General features: G+C 44.0%; 1 protein-coding gene across 6 annotated transcripts in view; it reads right to left on the bottom strand.

Annotated features, from left to right (window-relative positions):
* Window positions 1-27,371, bottom strand: part of VSIG4 (V-set and immunoglobulin domain containing 4) — a 47,885-nt gene that overhangs the window by 5,813 nt on the left and 14,701 nt on the right. For all 6 annotated transcript variants that reach the window (XM_072123422.1, XM_072123424.1, XM_072123423.1 and 3 more), the window contains 4 exons: window positions 25,134-25,199; window positions 7,015-7,170; window positions 6,346-6,447; window positions 1,949-1,970 (listed from right to left, as the gene is read on the bottom strand). In XM_072123422.1, coding sequence (XP_071979523.1) covers window positions 1,949-1,970; window positions 6,346-6,447; window positions 7,015-7,170; window positions 25,134-25,199 — 346 coding nt within the window. The remainder of the gene's footprint in view (window positions 1-1,948; window positions 1,971-6,345; window positions 6,448-7,014; window positions 7,171-25,133; window positions 25,200-27,371) is intronic.

Here is a 27,371-nt window from a genome sequence, read left to right as displayed (position 1 = left end):
CAATACCTCCTACTGCTGTCACTTTTTTGTGTCACGGCCAGTAATTGGGATTATTTATCCCCTTTCTTCACATGAAGAGGGTTGCAGCCAGCGACCTGCGCACTCACTTCTGCCAGCAAACTTTCAGCCAATGAACTGATGTATCTGGTGGTGCGGTAGGTGGCAGGGCGCTCAGCATAGTGGCATCATATGCTAATAATACTTCACACTATTCTGCCCCACACAGTATCAGCATCACAATTATAGCCCACATCACAATTACAGTGTTTCTCTGTAGCATGCACATAGTAATAGTGCCCTCAACACATCAGTTGTGCTCCACACTAAGTGCACTCATACAGTACTAGTGCCGCTAGGTCCTCTTTACAGTATTCGTACCCTCTGACTGCCCATATAATCACATAATGATCCTAAGTGCCCTCCCTGGCAGTGGAAGTGCCCCTAAAGAGCCCCTTTAAGTGCTCCCACAGAGAAAGAGTGCTCAGCCAAAATAAATTGTTATATTATTTTTGGACAAAAAAGGATATACATCTATTCTATTCTAAGTATATTCTATTCTATATCCAATGTAATGACAGCAGGCGTTTAGTAGGTAGGGATATATAGCAAGGGGCTTTAGTGGTTGTAGCCCATTCTGTATTGATTGCAGCATCTAAAGCATTAGAGGACCTGTCACTAGAGATGAGCGAACACACTCGTCAGAGCTTGATGCTCGTTCGAGCATTAGCGTACTCGTAACTGCTCGTTGCTCGGACGAATACTTCGCCCGCTCGAGAAAATGGCATCTCCCGCCGTTTTGATTTTTGGCGGCCAGAAACAGAGCCAATCACAAGCCAGGGACTCTGCACTCCACCCAGCATGACGTGGTACCCTTCGATAGCAGTGGTTGGCTGGCCAGATCAGGTGACCCTGGGATAGACTAGCCGCTGCCCGCGCTGCTCGGATCATTCTCTGTCTGGATGCCGCTAGGGAGAGAGCTGCTGCTGGTCAGGGAAAGCGTTAGGGTGTTCTATTAGCTTACTGTTAGGCAGGAGTGATTCTACAAGAACCCAACAGCCCTTGTTAGGGCTAGAATAGTGTTATATATATATATATATTTTTTTTTTGCTTGTGGCTGGGCTTGCTGGCACTAGTAGTGCAGCTAGTACCATATTGTGAGGTATTTGCAGGGAGACTTGGGAACGTTATATTTAGCTCTTAGTGACACACACATCTCAAACACCTAAGTGGGACAATTTATTAGGGGTTTGATTGAATTAGGCAGAGTCTGCTGATTTTTTTTTTTACGTTTATTTCTTTATATAACTCAAAGTCATCAGGCACAGCACAAAATCCAGTTGTGTGCTGTCAGTGTAAGTTAGAAACTAGCCATAGCAATGGGATAGCATCGTTTTGTAAAAAAAAAACCACAAAAAAACACAAATAAAACAAAAAAAAAAAATCCCCAAAAATTTACAGTTTACACTTTAATTTTGAAAATGTTGAACCCGAGGGCTAGGGGTAGAGGACGAGGGCGTGGACGTGGGCGTCCAACTACTGCAGGGGTCAGAGGCCGTGGTCCTGGGCGGGTGAGACACCACCTGCTGATGAGGGAGCAGGGGAACGCCGCAGAGCTACACTCCCTAGGTTCATGTCTAAAGTTACTGGGACTCGTGGTAGAGCACTGTTGAGGCCAGAACAATGCAAACAGGTGATGTCGTGGATTGTGGACAATGCTTCTAGCCATTTGTGCACCAGTCAGTCTTCCACGCAGTCCACCCATGTCACCAAAATCAGCACTCCTCCACCTCCACTAGTATGTCAGTGTGCTTGGTTTACAATCTTTAATCCTGGTGGTAGATTTCCTTTAATATTAATTTTAGTTCCAAATGTATCTATTCTATTTGTTTTATTATACTTAACTGTTTACAGGAATGATTTTAACTAAAAAGTTGAAAAGTGGACTTACGTGGCTAATTGATAAGTGTAACCTAAAAATGGAAAACAAATAATTTTAATTAATTCAAATAAAACAATTGCAGATGCAGCATTTCAAAATGACATGAAGACGAAGCGAAATTTCCATTTCTATTTTTTCCTTCTTCCTTCTCCTTTAGTGAGCAGTCTTTCTAAAAGCCTTCTCAGGTCTGCACACAGTAGATAGATGAAAAGAGGAGTATAAAGATTAACTCTTTCCAAAGCTCTGTAAGGAGGTAAGAGTATGCATGGACTGTAAAGTATAAAAATGTTTGCCTAACTCTGCACTGAGTAAATATAAGCAATTTTTAAATTTACTCTAATTAGCTATCTGCAGCTGTTTGCCTAGCAGGGTTTTAATCTTGTCCCACTGGCTGCTTTCCCTCACTTTGTTTGCATTAGTTGCCAGGGGAATCCGTATCTGTATGCTGGAGATGAGAGCAGGAGGGCACTAGGAGAAAATATGTAGCTTTGGGTGCAGGAGAATATCAGTCCTCACTATTGCTGGAAGCATGTAAAAAACTCCAGGACCTGAGTGATGTCACAGTGTGACTGGTAACATGCTTCAGATCATCAATTACAAAGAGGAAGTCTCTTCATACTGCTGCTGGAATGGTGTATAGCAGAGCTGGGTGTTTTGAATGTTTGAATGCAGCAGATTTGTGTATGTCTGGATGTTTGAATGCACAAATAAAGAGAGCTTAGGCTCCTCATCAGTTCTAATGAATCATCAGATCCTGCACACAAAGCACAGTATATATACAGTGACACCTATCTGGAAATGGGTGGTCTGCGGATAGGGGGCAGCTTGCATAAAGTATAATGGCAAAGAAAATAAAAATAAAACATCAGACATTGAATATAAAAATACCAGTCTTTAAAGGGGTTTTCCCACAAACTAAAGTTAGGCCCTATCCCTTCTGTTAGACCCCCACAGAAAATGCGATCTCCGTCAGCTCCATAGAGATTAATGAAGCATGACAGTCATGCTTGGCCGTCTGCTCCATTAGAATGAAGGAGCGACGAGGGGTCCTGTGGATAGGGCCTAAATTTAGTTCATGGGAAAATCCCTTAAAGCGAGGGGGTCCTCTCAGAGAGGTGATATATATATACACACCATGAAGTTGCTATGTGTTTATCTTTTTATTCCTATGTACAATAAGTGTTTTATGGTGTAGGTGGACATGCTTTAACCCCTTAACGCTCTGCGCCGTAGCTCTACGGCGCAGAGGTATAAGGGATGTATGAAGAGGGCTCACGGGCTGAGTCCTCTTCATACAAAGGTGGGGGTTTTTGCATTTTGCACAAAACCCCCACCGCTAATAACCGCGGTCGGTGCTTGCACCGATCGCGGCTATTAACCCCCTAAACGCCGCCGGCAAAGTCGCCGGCGGCGTTTAAAAGACGGCGGCGCGTGGGCGCCGCCATCTTTTTTTCGATCGCCACGCCCCCGAACATCATCGGGGGGCGGCGATCAGTTGCCATGGTAGCCTCGTGTCTTCTTTTGACACGAGGCTATCTGGCAGCTGCATATTCGTTACAATGAGCCAGTGGCTCATTGTAATGAATGTGCTGCAAAAATGCCATATATTGCAATACAGAAGTATTGCAGTATATGGTAGCAGCGATCTGACTATCTAGGGTTAATGTACCCTAGATGGTCTAAAAGATAGTGAAAAAAAAAAGAAAAAAAAAAGTTTAAAAAATAAAAAAAATTAATAAAATATTAAAAGTTCAAATCACCCCCCTTTCCCTAGAACGGATATAAAACATAACAAACAGTAAAAATCACAGACATATTAGGTATCGCCGCGTCCCAAAATGCCCGATCTATCAAAATATAAAAACGGTTACGGCCGGCGGTGACCTCCGAGGCGGGAAATGGCGCCCAAATGTCCGAAATGCGACTTTTACACCTTTTTACATAACATAAAAAATGAAATAAAAAATGATCAAAATGTCGCACAGACCTCAAAATGGTAGCAATGAAAACGTCGCCTCATTTCGCAAAAAATTACCCCTCACACATCTCCGTGCGCCAAAGTATGAAAAAGTTATTAGCGTCAGAAGATGGCAAAAAAATTTTTTTCTTTTTTGTACACATTCGTTTAATTTTTGAAAATGTATTAAAACACAATAAAACCTGTATAAATTTGGTATCACCGCGATCGCACCGAACCAAAGAATAAAGTAGGCGTGTTATTTGGAGCGAAGAGTGAAAGTCGTAAAAACTGAGCCCACAAGAACGTGACGCACGTGCGGTTTTTTTTCAATTTTTCCACATTTGGAATTTTTTTTCAGCTTTGCAGTACATGGCATGTTAAAATAAATAACATTACGGGAAAGTAAAATTTGTTACGCACAAAATAAGCCCTCACACAGGTCTGTACACGGAAAAATGAAAAAGTTATGGATTTTTGAAGTTGGAGAGCGAGAAATGAGGCGAAAAACCCTCCGTCCTTAAGGGGTTAATATATATTATTATTATTATTTATATTTTCTTTGTGGCGTAGTAGATAAACTTTATGATCATTTCTTACTAAGATTCACCGCTCCAGTGCTCTGGGATGTCTTCCCTGCCTTACTCTGCTCTAGATCTCTGTACTAGCAGTAGCTGATTCTGTGTCCTGATTGGCTGGTCTGCCTGTGCATGCCTTCAGTGTTTTGGCCTCAGTGCCCTTAGCTGATGTCACAATCAGGAAGTTCATGCCCACTTCGGGAGAAGTGAAGAGGATTTTATATAGAGGGCTGCTTCTTATATATAAGGCTATATCTCAGGATAGGAAGAAGCTAGAAGCATGGTATAGGTATCTTTGGAATTGTTGTAAAAGGCTCTCTCCATCTGTGCTAAACCAAAAGTAACTTTACAGTAACGCTTCAAGTCTTAAGCTACTTTATCATATGTATATATATATATATATATATATATATATATATATACATATATATGTCTTAAGCTACTTTATCATATATATATATATATATATATATATATATATATATATATATATATGATAAAGTAGCTTAAGACTTGAAGCGTTACTGTAAAGTTACTTGTGGTTTAGCACAGATGGAGAGAGCCTTTTACAACAATATATATATATACACTCACCGGCCACTTTATTAGTTACACCTGTCCAACTGCTCGTTAACACTTAATTTCTAATCAGCCAATCACATGGCGGCAACTCAGTGCATTTAGGCATGTAGACATGGTCAAGACAATCTCCTGCTGTTCAAACCGAGCATCAGTATGGGGAAGAAAGGTGATTTGAGTGCCTTTGAACGTGGCATGGTTGTTGGTGCCAGAAGTGCTGGCCTGAGTATTTCAGAAACTGCTGATCTACGGGGATTTTCATGCACAACCATCTCTGGGGTTTACAGAGAATGGTCCGAAAAAGAAAAAACATCCAGTGAGCGACAGTTCTGTGGGCGGAAATGCTTTGTTGATGCCAGAGGTCAGAGGAGAATGGGCAGACTGGTTCGAGCTGATAGACTCAGTGACTCAAATCGCCACCCGTTACAACCAAGGTAGGCAGAAGAGCATCTCTGAACGCAGAGTACGTCGAACTTTGAGGCAGATGGGCTACAGCAGCAGAAGACCACACCGGGTGCCACTCCTTTCAGCTAAGAACAGGAAACTGAGGCTACAATTTGCACAAGCGAAATTGGACAGTAGAAGATTGGAAAAACGTTGCCTGGTCTGATGAGTCTCGATGTCTGCTGCGACATTCGGATGGTAGGGTCAGAATTTGGCGTCCACAACATGAAAGCATGGATCCATCCTGCCTTGTATCAACGGTTCAGGCTGGTGGTGGTGGTGTCATGGTGTGGGGAATATTTTCTTGGCACTCTTTGGGCCCCTTGGTACCAATTGAGCATCGTTGCAACGCCACAGCCTACCTGAGTGTTGTTGCTCACCATGTCCATCCCTTTATGACCACAATGTACCCAACATCTGATGGCTACTTTCAGCAGGATAATGCGCCATGTCATAAAGCTGGAATCATCTCAGACTGGTTTCTTGAACATGACAATGAGTTCACTGTACTCAAATGGCCTCCACAGTCACCAGATCTCAATCCAATAGAGCATCTTTGGGATGTGGTGGAACGGGAGATTCGTATCATGGATGTGCAGCCGACAAATCTGCGGCAACTGTGTGATGCCATCATGTCAATATGGACCAAAATCTCTGAGGAATGCTTCCAGCACCTTGTTGAATCTATGCCACGAAGAATTGAGGCAGTTCTGAAGGCAAAAGGGGGTCCAACCTGTTATTAGCATGGTGTACCTAATAAAGTGGCCGGTGAGTGTATATATATATATTTATATTTATTTATTTATTTTTTAATTATTGTGTATAACAGATAAACTATGACACGTTACCTTTCCTTTTCTTCTTGTTGATGATGAGGACAATGACTACAGTCATGATGCATAAAACACACATTATAATGATTAAAAGTGTATAAAATGATATCCCCCAACCTGCAAAAAAACAAAAGAAGAGATGTGAAACAGCTGTTTAAGTAATTCAATAGATAATACAGAATATTCAATCCAGTAATGTATAAATATATAACTGTACATTTAATTTGGGGGTTTATGGATTCCCGGAAGCATTTTGAAGCAATATTTTCCAATACACATTGGGGGGGGGGGGGGGGAATTTAATATGCCTCGTCCATGAGTTTTCTTGTCCACTGCATTTCTGACATTTTTGTTCGCCTTCTGTCCTATATGGCACTTAGGCATGACATGGAGCTATCATATTTACTATAGTTTCTGCCGAAAAAGCAGCAGAGAATATAGCTGAGGTCTGATGGCAGGGATTGCAGTGCAGTGCTTCATGTTAATAGCACCTTTAAAAATATTTTTGTTTCGAAAATTGGTGAAGCTTTTAACACTATTTTATTATTTCACTGTAGTTATCCCTCTTTCTACTGGCACTTTTCATCAAATGTAGCTCGTTAAAACCTTGAGTTAGTTTAGTTTTACTTACAGTTTGTATTGTACCTATATTTTTCACTATATGTATATCATTTCACAATTTACCTTTATTATGAGCGATTTCTGCATTATTGAAGAATAATTCCGTAGTATACATGGATATCAACGTTGTACTTTCATGAAAATTCACAATCGCTGTAGATTTAATGGTTTCCGTAGTGGCTGTACTAATATGTGAGCCATCATCACTTTCAGAAATTTCTACAACAGAAAAGGTTAATTTTTACATACAGAATACATATTTCTACATTTTTAAGTACCGTACATAAACATTATCTGCAATATAAAAATTGCTAAATGAAAGTTCAGGACTAGAGATGAGCGAGCACTAAAATGCTCGGGTACTCGTTATTCGAGACGAACTTTTCCCGATGCTCGAGTGCTCGTTTCGAGTAACGAGCCCCATTGAAGTCAATGGGAGACTCGAGCATTTTTCAAGGGGACCAAGGGTCTGCACAGGGAAGCTTGGCCAAACTCCTGGGAACCTCAGAAAAGGATGGAAACACCACGGAAATGGACAGGAAACAGCAGGGGCAGCATGCATGGATGCCTCTGAGGCTGCTTAATCGCACCATTATGCCAAAATTATGGGCAACAGCATGGCCATGACAGAGTGACCGAATGAGGCTAGATAGCATCTAAAACATCCAATAATTGACCCTGACACTATAGGGGATGGCATGCAGAGGCAGCGGCAGCGGCAGCAGCGGCAGGCTAGAGAGTGTCATGGCAACATACCCTAAATGGACTCAGGCTTCAAACCAATGGGAACCAAAGGAACCAAAGGAACCAAAGGAGGTGAGCAAGAAGCGCTCAAATAATATCGGTACATGATAAAAGTTTGCCAGTATATTTTGTGGATTACACAGCAGGGTGGCGACAAAGTTAACATGGAAGCCATGAAAACAATCCAAAATTCTGCCTGACACAGCTCGTTTGATAAGGGGACCATGTATGGAGGCAGTGAACTAGTAGTAGATTAAAGGTGCTGCAGTTAAAACTATGTTAGTTGGACCTTGGCATGGAGCTGGCGCTCCGCTGCCAGGCAAGCTTTCGCCAATCCAAGCCCCTGTCTCTAGGCTACTCCCCAAACAGCACTTCTAAGAACCTTTTGTATAAGATCAAGTGTAGTAGCGTTCTTATAAGTTTGGGATATGGCGGGTGAGGGGAATGTAAACAGATGCGCAAGAAGCGCTGAAATAATATCCGTAAATGATAAAAGTTTGCCAGTATATTTTGTGGATTACACAGCAGGGTGGCGACAAAGTTAACAAGTTTGATGTGGAATGCCCTGTAATAGCTCTTGGGCGGTGTGCCTTTTATCGCCTAGGCTCAGCAGTTTGAGCACCGCCTGCTGTCGCTTAGCGACGGCACTGCTGCTGTGCCTAGAGCTACCGACTGATGGCGCCATGCCCACGGATGGTAATTCGGAGGAGGAGGTGGAGGAGGGGTGGGAGGAGGAAGAGGTATAGTAGGCCTTTTTTAGACCTGGACCGAGGTAGGCCCCGCAATCCTCTGCGTCGGCAGTATATGACCAGCCCCAGGGTCAGACTCGGTCCCAGCCTGCACCAAGTTAAGTGTAGTAGCGTTCTTATAAGTTTGGGATATGGCGGGTGAAGGGAATGTAAACAGATGCGCAAGAAGCGCATGATGCGCATGGAGCTGGCGCTCCGCTGCCAGGCGAGCTTTCGCCAATCCAAGCCCCTGTCTCTAGGCTACTCCCCAAACAGCACTCCTAAGAACCTTTTGTATAAGATCAAGTGTAGTAGCGTTCTTATAAGTTTGGGATATGGCGGGTGAGGGGAATGTAAACAGATGCGCAAGAAGCGCATGATGCGCATGGAGCTGGCGCTCCGCTGCCAGACGAGCTTTCGCCAATCCAAGCCCCTGTCTCTAGGCCACTCCCCAAACAGCACTTCTAAGAACCTTTTGTATAAGATCAAGTGTAGTAGCGTTCTTATAAGTTTGGGATATGGCGGGTGAGGGGAATGTAAACAGATGCGCAAGAAGCGCATGATGCGCATGGAGCTGGCGCTCCGCTGCCAGGCGAGCTTTCGCCAATCCAAGCCCCTGTCTCTAGGCTACTCCCCAAACAGCACTTCTAAGAACCTTTTGTATAAGATCAAGTGTAGTAGCGTTCTTATAAGTTTAGGATATGGCGGGTGAGGGGAATGTAAACAGATGCGCAAGAAGCGCTGAAATAATATCCGTAAATGGTAAAAGTTTGCCAGTGTATTTTGTGGATAACACAGCAGGGTGGCGACAAGGTTAACAACTTTGATGTGGAATCCATGAAAACAACCCAAATTTCGGCCTGACACACCTCGTTTGATAAAGGGACGATGTATGGAGGCAGCTATATAAACGACTTTTGGAGGTAGCAATGGAGACAACGTGTGGAGGCTGCTATGGAGACAATTCAATTTGGATAGTGCCTGTATGTGGCAGTCCAAAAAAGTTTTCAAACCAGAGGAGCAGGTAGGTGGCCCTCCAGAAAAATGGAATAGATTGAGTGCCTGTATGTGGCAGTCCAAAAAAGTTTTCAAACCAGAGGAGCAGGTAGGTGGCCCTCCAGAAAAATGGAATAGATTGAGTGCCTGTATGTGGCAGTCCAAAAAAGTTTTCAAACCAGAGGAGCAGGTAGGTGGCCCTCCAGAAAAATGGAATAGATTGAGTGCCTGTATGTGGCAGTCCAAAAAAGTTTTCAAACCAGAGGAGCAGGTAGGTGGCCCTCCAGAAAAATGGAATAGATTGAGTGCCTGTATGTGGCAGTCCAAAAAAGTTTTCAAACCAGAGGAGCAGGTAGGTGGCCCTCCAGAAAAATGGAATAGATTGAGTGCCTGTATGTGGCAGTCCAAAAAAGTTTTCAAACCAGAGGAGCAGGTAGGTGGCCCTCCAGAAAAATGGAATAGATTGAGTGCCTGTATGTGGCAGTCCAAAAAAGTTTTCAAACCAGAGGAGCAGGTAGGTGGTCCTCCAGAAAAATTGAATAGATTGAGTGCCTGTATGTGGCACTCCCAAAAATTGTTGAAAACAGAGGACCGGGTCGGTGGCCCTCCAGAAAAATTACATGCATAAAGTACTATAGCTAGAGCCAGTGGGCCCTGTCAAAAAATAGCCAGTTTCCTCTGCTTTACTGTACAAAGAGGAGGAGAAGGAGGAAAATGAGGAGGAGGAGGAGTGGATAAATTATTCAGGTTGAGCTTCCTTCACCTGGTGGAGATTGGAAATTATGAGAAATCCAGGCTTTATTCATTTTGATAAGCGTCAGCCTGTCAGCGCTGTCAGTCGACAGGCGTGTACGCTTATCGGTGATGATGCCACCAGCTGCACTGAAAACCCGCTCGGACAAGACGCTAGCGGCAGGGCAGGCAAGAACCTCCAAGGCGTACAGCGCCAGTTCGTGCCACATGTCCAGCTTTGAAACCCAGTAGTTGTAGGGAGCTGTGTGATCATTTAGGACGATGGTATGGTCAGCTACGTACTCCCTCACCATCTTTCTGTAAAGATCAGCCCTACTCTGCCGAGACTGGGGACAGGTGACAGTGTCTTGCTGGGGTGACATAAAGCTGGCAAAAGCCTTGTAAAGCGTACCCTTGCCAGTGCTGGACAAGCTGCCTGCTCGCCTACTCTCCCTCGCTACTTGTCCCGCAGAACTACGCACTCTGCCGCTAGCGCTGTCAGAAGGGAAATACTGTTTCAGCTTGTGCACCAGGGCCTGCTGGTATTCATGCATTCTCACACTCCTTTCCTCTCCAGGGATGAGAGTGGAAAGATTTTGCTTGTACCGTGGGTCCAGGAGAGTGAACACCCAGTAATCGGTGCTGGAATAAATTCTTTGAACGCGAGGGTCACGGGATAGGCAGCCTAGCATGAAATCTGCCATATGCGCCAGAGTCCCAACTCTCAAGAATTCACTCCCCTCACTGGCCTGACTGTCCATCTCCTCCTCCTCCAACTCCTCCAACTCCTCTTCTTCTGCCCATACACGCTGAACAGTGAAGGTCTGAGCAATGGTCCCCTCTTGTGTCTCGCCAACATTCTCCTCCTCTTCCTCCTCATCCTCCTCCACCTCCTCCGATATGCGCTGAGAAACAGACCTAAGGGTGCTTTGGCTATCAACAAGGGAATCTTCTTCCCCCGTCTCTTGTGAGGAGCGCAAAGCTTCCGACTTCATGCTGACCAGAGAGTTTTTCAACAGGCCAAGCAGCGGGATGGTGAGGCTGATGATGGCGGCATCGCCACTGACCATCTGTGTTGACTCCTCAAAGTTACTCAGCACCTGACAGATATCAGACATCCACGTCCACTCCTCATTGTAGACTTGAGGAAGCTGACTGACCTGACTACCAGTTCTGGTGGAAGTTGACATCTGGCAGTCTACAATCGCTCGGCGCTGCTGGTAAACTCTGGATAACATGGTCAGTGTTGAATTCCACCTCGTGGGCACGTCGCACAACAGTCGGTGAGCGGGCAGTTGGAGGCGGCGCTGCGCTGCCCTGAGAGTGGCAGCATCTGTGCTGGACTTCCTGAAATGCGCACAGATGCGGCGCACCTTCGTGAGCAAATCAGACAGATTGGGGTATGTCTTGAGGAAACGCTGAACTATCAGATTTAACACATGGGCCAGGCATGGCACATGTGTCAGTCTGCCGAGTTGCAGAGCCGCCACCAGGTTACGGCCGTTGTCACACACAACCATGCCTGGCTTCAGGTTCAGCGGTGCCAGCCACAGATCAGTCTGCGCCGTGATGCCCTGTAATAGTTCTTGGGCGGTGTGCCTTTTATCGCCTAGGCTCAGCAGTTTCAGCACCGCCTGCTGTCGCTTAGCGACGGCACTGCTGCTGTGCCTAGAGCTAGCGACTGATGGCGCCATGCCCACGGATGGTCGTTCGGAGGAGGAGGTGGAGGAGGGGTGGGAGGAGGAGGAGGCATAGTAGGCCTGAAACACCTGGACCGAGGTAGGCCCCGCAATCCTCGGCGTCGGCAGTATATGACCAGCCGCAGGGTCAGACTCGGTCCCAGCCTCCACCAAGTTAACCCAATGTGCCGTCAGCGATATATAGTGGCCCTGCCCGGCAGCACTCGTCCACGTGTCCGTGGTCAGGTGGACCTTGTCAGAAACGGCGTTGGTCAGGGCACGGATTATGTTGTCTGACACGTGCTGGTGCAGGGCTGGGACGGCACATCGGGAAAAGTAGTGGCGGCTGGGGACCGAATACCGAGGGGCGGCCGCCGCCATGAGGCTGCGAAAGGCCTCGGTCTCTACTAGCCTATAGGGCAGCATCTCCAGGCTTAGCAATCTTGAGATGTGCACATTAAGGGCTTGGGCGTGCGGGTGGGTTGCACTATATTTGCGTTTCCGCTCCAGCGTCTGGGGTATGGAGAGCTGAACGCTGGTGGATGCTGTGGAGGATCGTGGAGGCGACGATGGGGTTTTTGTGGCAGGGTCCTGGGCAGGGGGCTGACTATCAGCTGACACAGGGGAAGGAGCAGTGGTGTGCACGGCCGGAGGTGAACGCGCTTGTTGCCACTGAGTGGGGTGTTTAGCATTCATATGCCTGCGCATACTGGTGGTAGTTAAGCTATTAGTGGTGGAACCCCTGCTGATCCTGGTTTGGCAAATTTGGCACACCACAGTCCGTCGGTCATCCGGTGTTTCCTTAAAGAACCTCCAGACTTCTGAAAATCTAGCCCTCGCCGCAGGAGCCCTCGCCACGGGAGCTTCACTAGTTGACACATTTGGCGCTGATGCACCAGCTCTGGCCCTGCCTCTCCGTCTGGCCCCACCACTGCCTCTTCCAACCTGTTCTGGTCGAGGACTCTCCTCCGTCTCAGAAGCACTGTGTTCACCCGGCCTCTCAACCCAGCTTGGGTCTGTCACCTCATCATCCTCCGATCCCTCAGTCTGCTCCCCCCTCGGACTTCCTGCCCTGACAACAACTTCCCCACTGTCTGACAACCGTGTCTCATCATCGTCGGACACCTCTTTACACACTTCTTCCACTACGTCAAGAAGGTCATCATCACCCACAGACTGCGACTGGTGGAAAACCTGGGCATCGGAAAATTGCTCAGCAGCAGCAGGACAAGTGGTTTGTGACTGTGGGAAGGGTCCAGAAAACAGTTCCTCAGAGTATGCCGGTTCAAATGGCAAATTTTGCTGGGAGGGGGCAGACTGGGGGGGAGGAGGCTGAGGTGCAGGAGCTGGAGGAGTGCCGATTTCGGTGACATGGGTGGACTGCGTGGAAGACTGACTGGTGGACAAATTGCTCGAAGCATTGTCGGCAATCCACGACATCACCTGTTCGCACTGTTCTGGCCTCAACAGTGCTCTACCACGAGTCCCAGTAACTTCAGACATGAACCTAGGGAGTGTAGCTCTGCGGCGTTCCCCTGCTCCTTCATCATCAGCAGGTGGTGTCTCACCCCGCCCAGGACCACGGCCTCTGACCCCTGCAGTAGTTGGACGCCCACGTCCCCGCCCTCGTCCTCTACCCCTAGCCCTCGGGTTAAACATTTTGAAAATGAGAGTTATAACTTTAATTTTTTTTTTAACGTTTTTTTGTTTTTGTTTTTTTTTATTTGTGTGTTTTTTAGTTTTTAAAACCAAACGATGCTATCCTATTGCTATGGCTATTTTCTAGCCAAGTATAAAAGCACACTGCTATGCCAGATGAGATGACGCTGAGTTATGAAAAAAATAAACGTAAAATAAAATAGGAAATGGCAGACTGTGCCTAATTGAAATCCAACCCCGGGCCCTAATAAATTTTCCCACTTCGGTCTTTGCGATGGATATGTGCGTCACTAAGCGCAAAACACAGTGGTCGCAAGTCTCACTCCAAATTGCTCACAATTTGCTAGTAGATGCACTGCAACAACTACAGCCACCAGCAGATCAACCAGAAATCAAATATATGTAACGCTATTGTAGACGTAAGTAAGCCTTTTGGATTCTCCTATGGCTATTTTCTAGCCAAGTATGAAAGCACACTACTATGCCAGATGAGATGACGCTGAGTTATGAAAAAAATAAACGTAAAATAAAAAAGGAAATGGCAGACTGTGCCTAATTGAAATACAACCCCGGGCCCTAATAAATTTTCCCACTTCGGTCTTTGCGATGGATATGTGCGTCACTAAGCGCAAAACACAGTGGTCGCAAGTCTCACTCCAAATTGCTCACAATTTGCTAGTAGATGCACTGCAACAACTACAGCCACCAGCAGATCAACCAGAAATCAAATATATGTAACGCTATTGTAGACGTAAGTAAGCCTTTTGGATTCTCCTATGGCTATTTTCTAGCCAAGTATGAAAGCACACTACTATGCCAGATGAGATGACGCTGAGTTATGAAAAAAATAAACGTAAAATAAAAAAGGAAATGGCAGACTGTGCCTAATTGAAATCCAACCCCGGGCCCTAATAAATTTTCCCACTTCGGTCTTTGCGATGGATATGTGCGTCACTAAGCGCAAAACACAGTGGTCGCAAGTCTCACTCCAAATTGCTCACAATTTGCTAGTAGATGCACTGCAACAACTACAGCCACCAGCAGATCAACCAGAAATCAAATATATGTAACGCTATTGTAGACGTAAGTAAGCCTTTTGGATTCTCCTATGGCTATTTTCTAGCCAAGTATGAAAGCACACTACTATGCCAGATGAGATGACGCTGAGTTATGAAAAAAATAAACGTAAAATAAAAAAGGAAATGGCAGACTGTGCCTAATTGAAATACAACCCCGGGCCCTAATAAATTTTCCCACTTCGGTCTTTGCGATGGATATGTGCGTCACTAAAACACAGTGGTCGCAGGTCTGACTCCAAATTGCTCACAATTTACTAGTAGATGCACTGCAACAACTACAGCCACCAGCAGATCAACCAGAAATCAAATATATGTAACGCTATTGTAGACGTAAGTAAGCCTTTTGGATTCTCCTATGGCTATTTTCTAGCCAAGTATGAAAGCACACTACTATGCCAGATGAGATGACGCTGAGTTATGAAAAAAATAAACGTAAAATAAAAAAGGAAATGGCAGACTGTGCCTAATTGAAATACAACCCCGGGCCCTAATAAATTTTCCCACTTCGGTCTTTGCGATGGATATGTGCGTCACTAAGCGCAAAACACAGTGGTCGCAAGTCTCACTCCAAATTGCTCACAATTTGCTAGTAGATGCACTGCAACAACTACAGCCACCAGCAGATCAACCAGAAATCAAATATATGTAACGCTATTGTAGACGTAAGTAAGCCTTTTGGATTCTCCTATGGCTATTTTCTAGCCAAGTATGAAAGCACACTACTATGCCAGATGAGATGACGCTGAGTTATGAAAAAAATAAACGTAAAATAAAAAAGGAAATGGCAGACTGTGCCTAATTGAAATACAACCCCGGGCCCTAATAAATTTTCCCACTTCGGTCTTTGCGATGGATATGTGCGTCACTAAAACACAGTGGTCGCAAGTCTGACTCCAAATTGCTCACAATTTACTAGTAGATGCACTGCAACAACTACAGCCACCAGCAGATCAACCAGAAAACAAATATATATAACGCTACTGTAGGCGTAATTAAGCCGTTTGTATTCTCCTATGGCTATTTTCTAGCCAAGTATTACAGCACACTACTATGCCAGATGAGATGACACTGAGTTATTAAAACAATAAACGTAAAATAAAAAGAAACTGGCAGACTGTGCCTAATTCTACTCAAACCCCTAATAAATTTTCCCACTTTGGTGTTTGAGGTGGATATGTGTGTCACTAAGAGCTAAACACAACGGTAGCAAGTCCCCCTGCAAATTCCTCACAATATGGTACTAGCTGCAAATAAAAAAAAAAAAAAATTATAACGTTATTGTAGCCCTAAGAAGGGCTGTTGGGTTCTTTTAGAATCACTCCTGCCTAACAGTAAGCTAATAGAACACCCTAACGCTTTCCCTGACCAGCAGCAGCTCTCTCCCTAGCGGCATCCAGACAGAGAATGATCCGAGCAGCGCGGGCAGCGGCTAGTCTATCCCAGGGTCACCTGATCTGGCCAGCCAACCACTGCTATCTACGTGTAAGGGTACCACGTCATGCTGGGTGGAGTGCAGAGTCTCCTGGCTTGTGATTGGCTCTGTTTCTGGCCGCCAAAAAGCAAAACGGCGGGAGCTGCCATTTTCTCGAGCGGGCGAAATACTCGTCCGAGCAACGAGCAGTTACGAGTACGCTAATGCTCGATCGAGCATCAAGCTCGGACGAGTATGTTCGCTCATCTCTATTCAGGACACAAAATAAAAATAAGTTCAAATATGTATATAACATTTTGATATCCAAGAGTGTATTTGTATATACAGGCTGTAGTCTTTGGTGTATAAAGTTCATTTTATGTGTTTTAGACTAATCTCTCATGTAATGATAAAGCCAGGTCTCTTCTTCATGAAGTAGTCATCTGAAACAGGCAACAAGCAGTCTCACAACTGTACCACTTTTTTCATGTGGCTACAGGAGTAGAAAAAAGGAGCCAGCTCTCTCTGGTCTGAGGAGTGACTCTGTCTATCACCCCTGGTTAGGAGAATTGAATGAATAGGAAATGGGCAGCTGTTAAGCAGTGACATCACTGTTTCTGCTTCTGGAACGTTGAGGCAATTAAGGGATCAATGACACTTCCATTTAGTTTGGAATATTGATTTATACTGAAAGGCAGTGTTTTGTGATGGAGTATAACAATGTAAATGCCATTTCATGCTCAATTACATGGTGATGGTCTTTTAAGGTCTAAGCCAGGGATAGGGAACCTATGGCTCGGGAGCCAGATATGGCTCTTTTGTTGGCTGCATCCGGCTCTCAGACAGATCTTTAATAAATAGTGACGGCTGCTGTGTGTCTCTCAGACTGATCACAGGCAGCGATGTTACCACTGCCTATGTCCTTTGTACGACCCAGGCGCCATCATCTAAGCCTGGGTCAAAGAGAAAAGCGTGGGAGCGATGAGGAGCTGACTGCAGGGAGCACTGATAAGTGAATATTCTTCTTTTTTTTTTTTTTGCTGTGACTACCTATCTACTGGGGGCGTGTGCTGTGGCTACCTATCTACTGGGGGCATGTGCTGTGGCTACCTATATACTGGGGGCATGTGCTGTGACTACCTATCTACTGGGGGCATGTGCTATGACTACCTATCTACTGGGGGCATGTACTGTGGCTACCTATCTACTGGGGGCATGTGCTGTGACTACCTATATACTGGGGGCGTGTGCTGTGGCTACCTATCTACTGGGGGCATGTGCTGTGACTACCTATCTACTGGGGGCATGTGCTATGACTACCTATCTACTGGGGGCATGTGCTGTGGCTACCTATCTACTGGGGGCATGTGCTGTGACTACCTATCTACTGGGGGCATGTGCTATGACTACCTATATACTGGGGGCATGTGCTGTGGCTACCTATCTACTGGGGGCATGTGCTGTGACTACCTATCTACTGGGGGCATGTGCTATGACTACCTATCTACTGGGGGCATGTGCTGTGACTACCTATCTACTGGGGGCGTGTGCTGTGACTACCTATATACTGGGGGCGTGTGCTGTGGCTACCTATCTACTGGGGGCATGTGCTGCGGCTACCTACATACTGGGGGACATGTGGTATGGCTACCTATCTGGCAGCCGCCGGTCTTTATAGGAACCCAGGAAGTGGGAAGCGGCACACTGGCCCTTTAAATCCGCAAGTGCTGGGGAGCATGTGCATGTGGTACGGCTCTTACGGAATAACATTTTAAAATATGTGGCGTTCATGGCTCTTTCAGCCAAAAAGGTTCCTGACCCCTGGTCTAAGCCTTGGAAAACTAACAGATAAACCCCTTATGGGCAGAGCGTTCTAGCAGTAGGGATGGGTAGACAGATGTTAAAAAAGATTAGTAAGTGGCAATGCTCTTTAATAATGTGAAATCCCTCATTTGCTCCTTGCTTGGTCTCTCCATACCGGTTACTCTGGTGGTGCTTCTAATCCCAGTAGCCAGTGGGGGTACGAAACAAAGGACTCCGCTTGGTTCAGTTTATTACTTTAGCTACAAGGATCCATACAGCTGCCAAATGGAAAACACCTGAACCTGTCTTTTACTGCACTCAGGAATTCATCTTATTATGCTTTTTGAAAGAACAGAGGCATCTGGATCGGACACTTAAAGGAAACCTACCATTTAGAATGGCAGGGGTAAGCTGTAAGTACCGAGCACCAGCTCAGGGTGAGCTGGTGCCGGTACTTACTTTCGTTAGTGTTATAAACCGCGGTATTGCGGTTTTAACACTTTTTAAACTTTAGAGCAGAAGGGGCTTCGGCGCTGCGCGCGACCGTGCGCACGCAGCGCCGAAGTGTCTTCTGCTCTAAAGTTTAAAAAGTGTTAAAACCGCGATACAGCGGTTTATATCACTAACGAAAGTAAGTACCGGCACCAGCTCAACCTGAGCTGGTGCTTGGTACTTACAGCTTACCCCTGCCATTCTAACTGGTAGGTTTCCTTTAACCGATATTCGAAGCTATATGCACCCCATGTATTACAGCACAAGGCTCACCGATAGTTGGAAGAGTGTTAGTACTGTCTACCTGAGCCCCACCCAGCCTTTACCATAGCTCATACCTCCTGAATAATCTGATATTACTATGTTTCCTTACGTTACTCCTGTAAGGATGCTGTGATTTTCCAATAACATTTATTCTTCTCCCTCCCCCATTCCATCATTGGATGTATAATGTCTGTTATTCACATATTTCATCTGTCCTCCTGTGTGGGGTTTCTTTCTGCCAAATCCGGTTGGAAGGCAATTCAGGCGGTCCCCTGCTTAAGAACACCTGACTTACCCCTAATTACAAACGAACCTCTGGATTTTGGTAATTTACTGTACATTAGCCTTAGGCTACAATAAACAGCTATAACAGTTATCAAATGTGCCTGTAATTAAGATTTATTGTTAATCCTGGTTCTTATGACAATACAACACTTTTAAAATCCAATTGTCACAGAGACCAAAAAAATTTTCACTGAGGTTACAATAATAAAGTATACGGTTGCGACTTACATACAAACTCAACTTAAGAACAAACCTACAGAACCTATCTTGTATGTAACCCGGGGACTGCCTGTATTCACCTTTAAAGGACATATACCATCAGATTTACTCAACTGTCTTAAGTGACATGCTCATTACCTTTGGGGGGTCCATGCACCTCTTTTCTAATTTTTCGTAACCTCCTGTATACTGAGAAATATACTTTATAAAAATATGTAAATAAGTCAGAGGAGCTCCTGCCAACATCATCGACAGCGCCGCCATCTTCTAAAATATGCACACCTTAGGACCTACTGGCTAGAAGCTTCGGGTATTGAGGTTGTTGCAAAGGGTATTTGAGGCATGATTTAGAGCAGCCACAAGGGCAACATATTTAGAAATATTGAGAGCCAGAAGGGTCAAATGATACTAAGAGCCCCCTGCCATAGGGACAGTGGAATGGTGCACAAGCCAAGACCATATCTCTGTGTGAATTAGGCAGTTAGTTTGACAGCTTCAGCTACAGTGTGGTTTGGAGCCTAAAAGTTACAGTGCTGTACTTGGTGAAGTGTATGTGCCTCTTACCTTTCATACGTTTAGTGACCAAAAAAAATTCTGGCAGCACTTTCTTTGCCTTTTCTTTATGGGGTTTATCAAGGGAAAAAAAATTGATTTATGGTACAAATCATTATATATATATGGGAATTCCAAATTACATACTGTTTTTGTCAGTTTTCTTTTTAATTGGGCAAAAAATTTTTTTGGTATTTTCTAACTTATAAATAATTTTTACTCCTATTATGTAATGAGAACATGAAATCCTCTGATCTCTCAGAGAATACACTGCATAACTAATATACAATATACTTCACTGTACAATTTGTTAACTTAAAACACTGACAACAGAGAATACCTTGAACAAAATAACATTTTTGATTGCCTGCTATTTACTTTGCAGACACTAGATGGCTCTCATATGATAATTATTCTCCTGCAAATCTGATAGACAATGGGGCAGATTTATCAAGCAGTCTGAAAGTCAGAATATTTCTAGTTGCCCATGGCAACCAATCACAGCTCAGCTTTCATTTCACCAGTGCTCATGAATATTTTAAAGGGGAGCTGTGATTGGTTGCCATGGGCAATTGGAAATATTCTGACTTTCAGACTGCTTGATAAATCTGCCCCAATATGTATTTTTTTCCTAAACTTTTTACACATTTCCCATATATACAGCTATATTGTTAGGGGCACTTATTTATAGTTTGTCTTCACTATATGTAAGGCATTTGCAAATGGTTATCAGGTAATATTTGCATGTAGCTGTATGGTGGTGGACCCCAAGAATAGATTTTATTGGTGGTTCCAGTCTGAAGCTTGTTTACAGACTAGAATTTCAACACTTGCAGATGATACTAAGCTCTGTGCAGACTATGGCGCAGTTATACGCTGGGCTGGACAGATATCAATCGGGAGTCCGAAGCCTCTTGATAGAACCGGTGGGTAAGGCATAATGCAACAGCATATAATACATCCCCCAATAGTTTTTCTGACGTGTGATGAAAAGGTATAGTATGTCATATCAGTCCATAAGAGAAAATGGAATAACGGATCTTTTGATTATAAAATTATGAAAGGAACCATCCAGGCTTGAAGTCTATGGGAACTTATAGTAAATAGAATGCCATCATTGATTTCCAATTTTGGAAATCCCTAGAAGAGATGTAAACTTAGCCTATGTATGGCTATATTTTAATAGTTTCAGAGTGCAGCTTTTTCTATGTGTCGGACACTGCTCAGGTCGGAAATATACTAAAGATAACAAAATAACACATTCTCTAATTCACTGCTATTAATAAAAATACAGCATTTCCCAGATATAAGTCCAACCTGCCTCTATCAGTCCTGGTGTACACAATTTCAGTTGCCCTGGGATCTGACCATTAACCTTCTGACTTAATGGTCAGGAAGACATATTGGGCCACATTTACTAAGTCCTTTGTGCCAGTTTTCTGTCAGACTTTGCATGATCTTTTAGGTGCAAACTGCTTGCACAGGTATTTAAGAAGTATCTGCACCACAACTGTGTCGCACGTGACCCTTTTGTGGAGCAGCCGCTCTAGGCATCAAGCCACACAAATAAGGGGGCGTTACGGTGCTCAGTCGGATCGTGCACCAGATGTAACATGCAATGTCCGAAAGAATTGTGTCGCACGTCCTATGTTAAAGGTGCACCAAAAATAAGTTGGGGCAGCTTAGGGAGAGCCAGAAATGTTTAATCTGGTGCACCCTGCAGTTTACAGGGTTCTTCTGTCTGACGATGCACTGAGCTGCTCTCTGCAGTAGCCCCACCCTTGCATTCCAAGACGAGCTCACACTAGTGATGGGAAATCCGGCTCTTCTTAGCGAGCTGGATCATAAGGCTCCGCTCACTAAGAAGCCAACTCTTCTGGCTCCTGAACGGCTCCTTGTTTATATATAATAGGGAGCCTAGGTCCAGAAAGTTAACCCACTCCACTTTTAACCTGATCTTAACAGATTAAAGGGGGCGTGGAGAGCCATTTAGGAGTGGGGTTAAGTGAGCTACCGGCTCACTGAAGGTAGACGACTCCCGTCATTTATGTGAAAGAACCGGCTCTTCATGGTGGCTGGTTCCCGTACAACCTACCACTAACTCACAAAGACTTCCTGCCGGCAAACATGAGGAGCGGAAAGCTTCAAGATCTTTATCCAGGGGGGTAGAGGGGGGCACATTATGTTGTGGCTGAGATGTAGCAAAGCTGAGAATGTAATTGTGGGTAATAGGCATCTCATGGATCTCATCATCTCATCTCTTTTTCTATGTGTCAGATACTAGTGAATGTTCAGAAACTAAATGAAAGTGTAGATATACCTATACCCTGATAATCTAATCACATTGTCAGCACACAGCATCTCACATCACTAGAGGGATGACATTGTTAGTACATTTACTTTTCCGTTCCTTGGAGTTCACAGAAGTGCATTGTCCGACAATAATGCACTCAGCGGCGATTCACTAAGATTGTGTGCCCGATATCCTGCATGTGTCGCTTCCCTGCTCAGGTCTGCCGGAGTTCACCTTCTTCTTCCTGGTGCATGTAAGTGCATTGTCTTGTGACACAATTTGAAACTTAAATCCTGGTCTTAGTCCGAATCAGTCGGCACGCCCCCTCGATAGCATGCGACACAATTCCAGCGCAAACCCCTGCTAAATTCCTTTAAATCCCGAAAACGCCAAACAGTCTGACGAAAGTGCATGCGCGGACCCTTAGTAAATAAGCCCCATTGTGTCTCGCCCACTCCCTGGAATCTTACACTGACCAGCCTAGGGAGTGATAGAAACTAATACAGCAATAAAAATGTAAAGTGGGGGGTGGGGGAATTATGTTCTTTATGTAAACATCACTAGCGGATTGAAATTTGAGAAATTTCTTTCACGGGCAAACCCCTTTAATAAGCTACGTGACTACCGATCTCTACATTTCCTGCTTTTTTTCTTCCATCAGCTTTTATTTTACATCTGTTTAGTTACAATGAAAAGTAAGTTGACAGGTTTATATAGAAATGTGCATGGAAATTTTTTAAGAATTACAAGAAGTACCTGCCAGGTCAACATTGTAAACTATTTCTTTATGTCTCCAAAAGGTTTACTCATCAATTTGTTGATAACTAACACTGGCTTACACAGCATATTACAGTATTTGTCATACAGTCACTGTCTCTGTGATAAGAAACAGATGGTTTACAAGAAAAGGAAACCTGAGCTCTACAAAAAATTTCTTCAAAATACATGTTTTGTTTGGAACAATGCCAATGTGGTGCTTTGTTTGGCAGATTTGAATAAACAGAAGAAAATCTTGATGTATACAGGACAAATCTACTTTGTCAGGCTATTAATATCACCATATCATTAATATCAATATAACAACTTATCCTTAGGATGCCCATACCCATTAGAGGTGTGCCAGATATACCTACAGATTTTGCTATCCTCTCTGTATCAGGGTATCTTAACCCTCCCTTAATAAAAGCTGAGCATGTTGAATATCAATCCCTTATTCCCATATTTGTAATGTAAATATTGGAAGTATATGGGAAGCTTAATTTGTATACAACATGCACTGAATGAGAGAAAATTCTAAAAAAAAACATTCAAAGGAAATAAACCATTTGCTTTTATGTATTATACACCTTGAGAATGCTGTAGCTACACTAATGCAGAAACATATCTTGTTTAAGCCCTGCATTGAGTGGTTTTGCTGATAAAACGATTATAAAATAATGATAATGAGGCTCTGTTGCTCCTGTTGCTCCTCTTACCCTATTCACTGCTCCAGCCTTGTCCTGACCAGCATAAGTCAAGAATAAGTCATCACAGTGTTGTCCCTGACAGCCAGAAGTAATCAATCACTGCACCATCCCCCAGCTGCTGAGTATGAGTCATCCAGCTCAGGTTAGTTAGTCCTGTCTAGACAGTTCAGTCAGCTCTTATATGTATGGCACCCAGCTTTCCCAAGGTTCTGAATGTTATAATTATTTTTTCAGAAAAACCACCCAGTTCAGGGATTAAGCAAGATATGTTTCTGCATCAGTGTATCTACAGCATATTGGCTCACAATACATAAAAACAAATATTAGATTTCCTTTAAAAGTTTTAAAGAGATTGTGCGACTAGTTTCCTCCTTAGGTGCAAATGTTTCAAAAGTCGCAATTTTCATCATACCAGAAATTGCAACTATTGTCACTTTGCAAGAAATGATAAATCAGTCCCTACATGTTTCCGGCCAGGATAGGTAGGTTACATAGGGTGCAGGGGTAATCTGAATTTTCCTGAATTGTATAATAAATGTGTGTATGATGAGCGAATTCTGATTCATTTGAGTCTGTATAATAATGTAAAATATACATATTAGTACAGATTAGACTGGTATCACAGTACAGAAGGGACATGTTGAAGACGGACAGATGTTTGTTAGTTTGATGCATAATTACAGTATTTATAGGTGTTAACAGGAACATATATGAATATTCTAGGTTGGAAATAGTTAACCACAAGATGTTATCTCTAACTGGTTGTACCTATATGTAACATGGCAGAATCATCTTTTTCAGTATTTTTTTTTTCTAATTGCTAAAATTAACAAGTGTGCAATACTATTTTCCCGTGTGGAAAGATTAGCTACAAACTGATACTAGACCAGCATTGGCAGTAGCAACATAAAATTTTCTGCCCGGATTGCTAGATCACCCCTTATTTTATTTGAACATCAGCAGCCGGTGTCCACTGTCCGAAACAGGTTGTAAACAAGGCTACATTCACACGAACGTATGGAGGACGTATATACGGCCGACGTATATACGGCCAATATACGTCCCCCATACACTCCTAAGGGCGCACGGCACCCTACGGGAGCGGTACGGTGCAGCACACGTGCGGCACCGTACCGTTCCGTACCCGGGAAAAAGATAGGACATGTCCTATCTTTTCCCGTAATACGGCGCCGTGCGCCATAGGTTGCTATGGAGAGGGGCGGGGGTGAGCTGCGCTCACCTCCTCCTCCTCTCCCCGTACACTGCCGTTGCCCGCTACGGTATGGTACGGGCGGGCAACGGCAGTGTGAATATAGCCTAAGGGTGCATTCACACGCGGTATGCCCGCTGTGCAGGCATACCGCCGTGTGCTGGAGAGGAGGTGACCCATCCATGGGAAACAGTGGCACACGGTCGCACACCAGGGAAAAGATAAAGCATGTTCTATCTTTTCCTGGTGTGCAGCGCAGAATGGTGGCACCAAACCGCCGCCGTGCCGCCATTGCCGTCTATGGGGACGTATATGGGGCCGCACAGTCCTATTGATATTAAATTGATGTGGAATGAATCAGTAAATATATAAATATCAGTGATATACAAATAAACAGAAATAGTCTGTTTTTCTTCCATTATTGCTCCCACTATATTTTAGGTTTTCACGTCTTTTCACCATAACAACATTATTCAATTGAATCATTCTTATTCTTATTCTTATAGCACCAACATATTCCCAGAACTTTACAAATACATATAGAGATGGTGTCAGAGAGTTTGCCCTTACTTGTCTGGTGCTCTCGAGGTGTTGTTATAAAAATATCACTTTGGGGTTTTTCAGTTGTTGGTCGCACTAAAATAAAAATGATAATAGTAGGCAGTTATTATTTTGAGCATTTCCACCTCTACAATGAGGCATGAAGTATATGCAGAAGGACCTATGAGGCAAGACATTACAGCACAGCAGCGTAGCAGATAGAATATATCGTACAATAAAAAATACACAGACAAGTAATAAAACAAGTGACAAAAACTAAAAGCCATCAAAATTCTTCAAAAGAACCTATCAGCACCTTAGTCACCCAGTGATGGCGAACCTTTTAGAGACCAAGTGCCCAAATTACAACCAAAACCCAATTATTTATCACACAGTGTTATCACAGTAGTTTGAGCAGTAAGTTATTACTAACGGTTCTGCCACAACACAAGAAATGTGGGGCCAGCAAGAGGACCTCCAAAAATAATGCAGCCCTTTACACAATTCTCACTGTTCCTGCAGTCCCAAGTAGACAATTATGTGTAGCGCTGAGAGCAGCTGGAGTCTCCAGGGACTGCAGAAAGATGAGTTTGCTTGCTGAACTCTGTGCTAGGTCAATGGTTTGGGTGCCCACAGAGAGAGCTCTGAGTGCAACCTCTGGCACCCGTGCCATAGGTTCACCACCACTGCCCTAAGCCCACCAACAGTACATTGTTATGTATTATGCATGCCCCCCAGAGGATCTTTTGTCATATTTGCACTTTTTATGTAAAACACAGTGAAGCAAGTAGGGCTGCTCGTACAAGAGGTCAGACCGCCCCACCACCTGACCCCGCACTGTGCGCACTGCGTATGCGCCCCATGTGCAGCACATGGCACCACTTTATATCACAGCATTGAAGGAGAATGAGAGGTGGGCATAAGGGCAGGGCTGGCAAGCATCATACATGGAAAGGGCAGAGCATACGGCGGTCAGGAGGTGGTCTGACTGCCTGGATGAGAACCCTACCTGCTTCAGCAGTGCTGACATGTACGAATATGACAGAAGAACCTCTGGGGGACATAAATAACAGGGGCGCTAAGGTGCTGACAGATTCCCTTTTGTATTTAGGCAGTATCAAAACAATATTGAACATGACTTTGGGATCAGCAAGAGCAGGGGGCAGAAGTCAATGTAAATGAACATATATGCTTCAGTAGACACTCTAGGGGAGATTTATCAGAAGTGTCTTAGAGCACAACTGTTCTATTGCTCATGAAAACCAATCAGAGCTCAGCTTTCATTTTCGCCACAGCTGTATAAAATTAAAGCTGAGCTCTGATTGGTTGCCATGGGCAACTAGAACTGTTGTGCTCTCAGACAATTTTGATGAATCTCCCCCTCTGTGTTTTTTCCCATTTACCTTCTGTAGTTGTTCTTCAGTTGGGTTATGTTATCTATGTGTTACATGGATCTGTGTATCTTACAAGGTCTCTCTCTCACTTCCTGAAGAAACATTTGCATGGACTGTACAACAAAAGCTCTTCACAGGGGGAACATATTTTCCTATCTGAGCTACTATGATTATAAATTACACACATACAATGTAGCTTCCTGGATTTATACATATGCTCTCTTACATTTCCTAGGAGAATGTAGAGTGGCATATCACACTGTCCTCCCAGCAGGCAAAGATGGTCTTTAGCTAACCATGTGATGCTCTGACAGCCATGATGGTGTCTAATGTGAGCAGATGGAAACAGCAGATATTGTTAAAAGCTCGCATTTTGCAGAGACTAAGTCCTGTGTGTCCCCAGCCTGAGATAAATACGGCTTCGGATACATTTAACATATGCTAAGGGAGCTTTCTCAGCATATATCCCAAATGGACATTGCCGTTCAGCCTTATACCATATTATATAAGGTTTACTATATAAATATATATTTGAAATGTTGTTATTGTCTAAAATATTGTTGCATGCTAATTGCCTTAAGATATGTAAATGATCCATAAACCTAGTATGATCACTCATTCTCTTCATTTTATACAGATGAAAGAATAGTATGTCGCTATGTCTTCTCAGTTCATATACACATACTTTTCAACTTTCACCAGAATTTCTTTTTTTTTTGCTTAGTACGGTATATAGTATTTTATAATTGTGTTTCTATCATTTTATGGTGTTTGTGGGGTGGTGACTGAAATATTTCATAATTTAGGATTTAAATGATGGTCGTCACAGATTTACTCCTCCTCCAATAGAAAAAGTGTGAATATAAATATGAAG

Source organism: Engystomops pustulosus, chromosome 9, assembly GCF_040894005.1.
Source record: "Engystomops pustulosus chromosome 9, aEngPut4.maternal, whole genome shotgun sequence".
NCBI classification, from domain to species: domain Eukaryota; kingdom Metazoa; phylum Chordata; class Amphibia; order Anura; family Leptodactylidae; genus Engystomops; species Engystomops pustulosus.
This window is presented reverse-complemented; position numbering and strand designations above follow the sequence as displayed.